The sequence below is a fragment of the Pinus tabuliformis genome, chromosome 1_2 (genome assembly GCF_031772625.1).
Source record: "Pinus tabuliformis cultivar Carrire ecotype Pingquan chromosome 1_2, CPIR1, whole genome shotgun sequence".
Classification (NCBI taxonomy): domain Eukaryota; kingdom Viridiplantae; phylum Streptophyta; class Pinopsida; order Pinales; family Pinaceae; genus Pinus; species Pinus tabuliformis.
This window is the reverse complement of record NC_142298.1, coordinates 346,947,107-346,951,930: the sequence shown is the minus strand read 5'-3', so window position 1 is coordinate 346,951,930 and position 4,824 is coordinate 346,947,107. Positions and strand designations below refer to the sequence as shown.

The 4,824-nt window shown below is 34.6% G+C and overlaps 1 protein-coding gene across 1 annotated transcript; it reads left to right on the top strand.

The window, feature by feature from the left end:
- Nucleotides 1–628: 628 nt before the first annotated feature.
- On the top strand, nucleotides 629–2,091 carry LOC149205793 (protein MKS1-like). The gene has a single exon (XM_089393561.1). The coding sequence runs from the start codon at nucleotides 919–921 to the stop codon at nucleotides 1,528–1,530; it is 612 nt and encodes a 203-aa protein (XP_089249687.1). The 5' UTR covers nucleotides 629–918; the 3' UTR covers nucleotides 1,531–2,091.
- Nucleotides 2,092–4,824: the final 2,733 nt, after the last annotated feature.

The following is a 4,824-nucleotide window of genomic DNA, read 5'->3' as shown; positions in this document are numbered from 1 at the left end:
TATACCTCAAACTTATTATTTTAACCTATCCCTACTAGATTTCCATCAAAATTCATTGATGGATATATTTGAAAAATAGCCTAAACATATAAAAGTTAATCCCACGCAGTAAAATCACGATTATATTACACAGAGCAGTGGGAAGAAGGTAGTATTCAGAGAATTCAAAATGGTTTTTTCTCCGTTATTCTTCCGCTGTCGCTATCATGTCCGATTTCCAATTCTTCCATAGACATAACTCTTAAAAGAGCCTCGATCTCCTCTTTGAAAGGTGCAAACAATTTTGTATATAAAGTCAGAGCGATACAACTTTGGGTCGTATAATAACTCTTTATTCTCTAAATAAACAATTTTGTGCACCAATCATTAATTGTTTGGACGTAAAATCTTCTCAGGCGTCATAATTGAATAATTCACGTCAGAGGCAGTGATTACTGATAAATATAGGGAGTGTTTAAGCAAGGATTAGGAATCAGTAAAGGCAGGGCCCCTAGAAACTTCTATTCTGTTTTATTATCTTTGTGGCCAACCAATTTCTTTGACTTTCTTTCCACGTTACTATATTTGATCCCTCCTCGATTGGATCGCCCCGCAAGTTGCAGCTACAGACAGTAACCATTAAATAGTGAGTGATATGAATATCCTACCCTAAGACCCCAAACGCAGGCCCTGACCATTTAATTTTTTTATTAAGGTGTGACCATTTCCATTTCTTGCCAGGAAAGTAAGTCCAGGAGCAAGCAGAGCAGCCATCGAAAACCCCTCTATTCTGCGATTGGTTGCGTGGTCAGTATTTGTTCGAAATTGGGCTATTCGTTCTCCAGTCAGGAAAGCCGCCGTCCTTAACAATACAGTTAGAGGAATCACGGAGGAGAATAAATTAGCCATCGAATTGATTCAGCAGAAAGTAAGGGAGCGATGAGTTCTCCGCAGCGACAGCAGCAGAAAGCCAAAGCGCCGAAGCGGGAATGCCAGGGTCCGCGCCCTGCGCCGCTGAAGATATGGAAGGACTCTCACAAAATCCGGAAGCCGCCGCTGCCGGTGCCTGGAATGGCATACAGGCCCCCTGTGATTATATACACGCGTTCTCCTAAGGTCATACACACAGAAGCCGGGGAGTTCATGACACTCGTCCAACGTCTCACTGGTCGGGTTGACACCCACGGCAGTTCCAGTTTGCCCTCTGCCTCGTTATCGATTCAATCTCAAACTTGTCTCACTTCTCTACCAGGAAACCCTAATATGGTCCAGGTTGTTGCTTCTCCTCGTCCTCCATGTGGGGGGCCTGATTTCCCCGTTAGAGAAGATAATTCTATTACCACATTTTCAAATCTTTGTGAATTTTCAGGGAACGATCCATCTCAGTATTCTAATATGCAATCCTTGTTATCTCCTACCATTCAGAATGGTTCGATGTCTCCTTTATCGCCCAACTTCTTCTTACCATCTCCGCTTCTGTTATCTCCAAATATATTTCACGAGTTTCCACTGTGTACACCCCAGCCAGACTATTTCTACTCGCCATACTAACATCTGCTGCACATGAAATCAGAACCAATTTTTACAGTTGAAAATGAGTAGCCTATTCATGGGCATTAGATGAGCTAGACTGCATATGTATACTTTTAGGTTCATTTAATACCCATCTAATTTTAACGTATACCATTAGATTCATTTAATATGATTTATTTAATACCCATTAAATATATACAACCCGGCTCATTTAATATCCATTAATAAACTGTATATTTGATGCTGTATATTTGTTGCGAATTTTTACCCTCATGCCATCAACGCAAGTGCCTCTTCGCCCTCTCCTCTTCCCATGAACTGCGATCTATTTAATTCTGATATGGGTTAATGACTGCAGTTATTATGCGGTAACAGTTTCTGCTGTCTCTTCAATGGTCTCCGTGGCTGTAATTAATTAAGGATGCAGAGGAGCCCAGCAATGCAGTGGATTTTAAAAGCTCTGACGAAACCGATTACTATGACACCTGTGTAGAGGATGTTGAGTGGATTTCACAACCCTTTTCTTAAGGATTAAATATTACATTGTAAATGTTGGACTCTTTTGAATGCAATTTTTGTTCACATCCATGCTGTGTTGATTATCGCCATTAAAAATTTATTGCGCACCAGTCAACTTCTTTCTTCATTATTGATTCTCCAGTTTTCACCCATTAAAGTTAAAAGAAAATCTAAATTACTTTCAGAGGATACCTATTAATCTAAGTTTCATAGATGCGTGGAGGTAGACTGCCACGGCTTTCGAACTAAGATCACACATTTACAACGAACCTCGTCTATAAAATGACAGAGAGTTAATGTCAAACATTTTGGCACGTTTGTCATTTTTCTTGCCTCCAAACAAATTAGCGAGACCGCTGTTGAAGATGAATGATTTGGCGTCGTCATTATTAATAATATTCACTAAATGTAAAGACTATTTTTTTAAAATATATAAAGATAATAAGTTTATATTTAGCTGGATTTTAAAACAATTAAATACCTAGTTGTTTATATGATTTTTTGGATTTTCTCAAGAAAAAATTGAGGTGAAATTTGGATTCAGCCCGTGAAAACTCGTAGAGCTGGTTGCCAATCAAACTTGTGATTTCAATACATTCCCGCCCTATTTTGGAGAAATTAGACTAAAAAACTCACTAAAAAAAGCTTCCAAAAAATCGCATTAAAAGACAACTCCATTAAATACTAAAAAAAATATATGAAAATTAATGAATGATGAAAATACTATCAATTATATTGATATTCTAATTAGTAGTACATTATATTAATGGATATTCTAATGAGATAGTGCATTATATTGGTGTAATATGTTATGCTTCTTTTCATTATTTTAAATTATTATTAGTTAAGAAAATTATCATTTTATATTTATATGTAAAAAATAAGCATCAAAAGTGATTGGATTAGAGGTTTTATTTATAATAGAGTATTTGACTAGTAATGCTATCATTATTATATAAAGTATTATTATATACAATTTTAAAGAAAGCATATTTACTAGTAGTTATATGAGAATAAGAAGAACTCGTCACTAAAAAGTCATCATTAGCTTTAAATTAGAATTTCAAAATTATCATTTTAGTATAGCTATCTCAATAAATTCTTATCACATTGTCAATTAGATTTAGTCTGGGTGGTTGGAGGAATAGTTGTCATCAACACCACCCCACCTACTTTCAAATTTTCTAACTAACATGTTAAACTCTTGAAAAGATTAATCTATATGATGCTTTTGAACGAATATATATGTGACACTAGGATGGTATCTTCAACATCATTCTTTTCTTTCTCTAGGAAATCTCCAATGCCCAAAATATTCCCAAATTCCCATCACAATTCCATGATCTTGATAATAATATAAGCCTTGATTCAATAAAAACTAAAACACTTTGGAAAAAAAAAAATTGTAAAATATGTATGACGCAAAACACAATGCTATAGGGTCGATCATCCTTTGCATTGACTTTGTATCATTTTTTCATTCTTATTATCATTGCATGTTTCTTGAAGTATACTTTTTACTTCTCTATTTGGGATAGTTTCTTATTTTATATACAGATTTGCAATTTTGTTATGTTAAAAATGTTTGAAAATAAAATTTCAATGCAATTTTGAATGTTTTTGCATCATTTTGGTTTATGTGCATCATATCATCATGAACAACGCTTTTGTTAGAAATACTAAGAGTGGGAGGAGATCAATTAATATTTACTTTTCTTTTTTGATGTTACTAAAAAATTGAGATAAGCATTGCGAGATAACATATGCAAAAGTGTGAATAATATATAAAAGCATATAAATAACAAAGCACATCAATAGATCAGGAAACACATCATCACATGGGACACTTGATTTTCCATCGTTGTTGTTATTTCTTCTTCTTACATTATTATTAAATAAAATTATTTTCATCTTTCACTGGTGCAATATTTTGGCAATGTGAAGGCTCCTATCTACACTATATTCTCGAGTTTCTACTTGAAGAAAGCCACTACTCGCTCTCACGTCTTTTGATCCATGTTTCAAAATCTTTCATACCAGAATCATTGGTCTTATAGGCCGCATTTCAAAAATGTTTTAGACTGGACCAACTATTTTTATTGAATACAAAAATGACTCCTCTTAATCCGCTCATTGCAACTCAGAACATCAAATCCCAAAAAAACAACTAAAAGTGCAACGATTGTCAACCAAATCCTTGCATAATAGTAATAAAGACAAGAAATAACTAGATCAAAGAAGCATCATCATAGGTAAGCATGAGTGCCACAAAATATGTCAATTAATCACTCTATCATAACAAGCCTCTAACTAAATGAGCATTCATTGTATTGCTTCCAAAAGCCTGCAACTAGCTCATTAGTTTGCAATCACTTTAAAACATCACCAAACTCAATATTGTATGGTCACATACATACCAGACTCATTAGCAACAAAGCCTCTTCCCAAAGTACTACACACACTAACTTTTTAAATACACAATGAAACCTATGAAACAATCAATACTAAGCCCCCACCTTGTGCATTTCAACCTCTGCAAATGGAAACTCAAAGAACAATCAAAAGTAAAACCTAACTTCACTCCTCCATATATTACTCATGGCATTCATTGACAAATTCTGCTATAGAGAAACCTTTGCACTAATCTTTGTACTGCACATTACAACCGTTGTTGCAAGCATATCAATACACAATATTTGTCATACAAATACATCTCCAGTAGATCAAACATACAACATGAATAAATTAGACAATAGTTTCAACAAAATCCTCCATCCACTATGTAATACAGGT

Coding starts and splice junctions, on each gene's coding strand:
- LOC149205793 (XM_089393561.1), top strand. CDS start 919: ATGAGTTCTCCGCAGCGACAGCAGCAGAAAGCCAAAGCGCCGAAGCGG.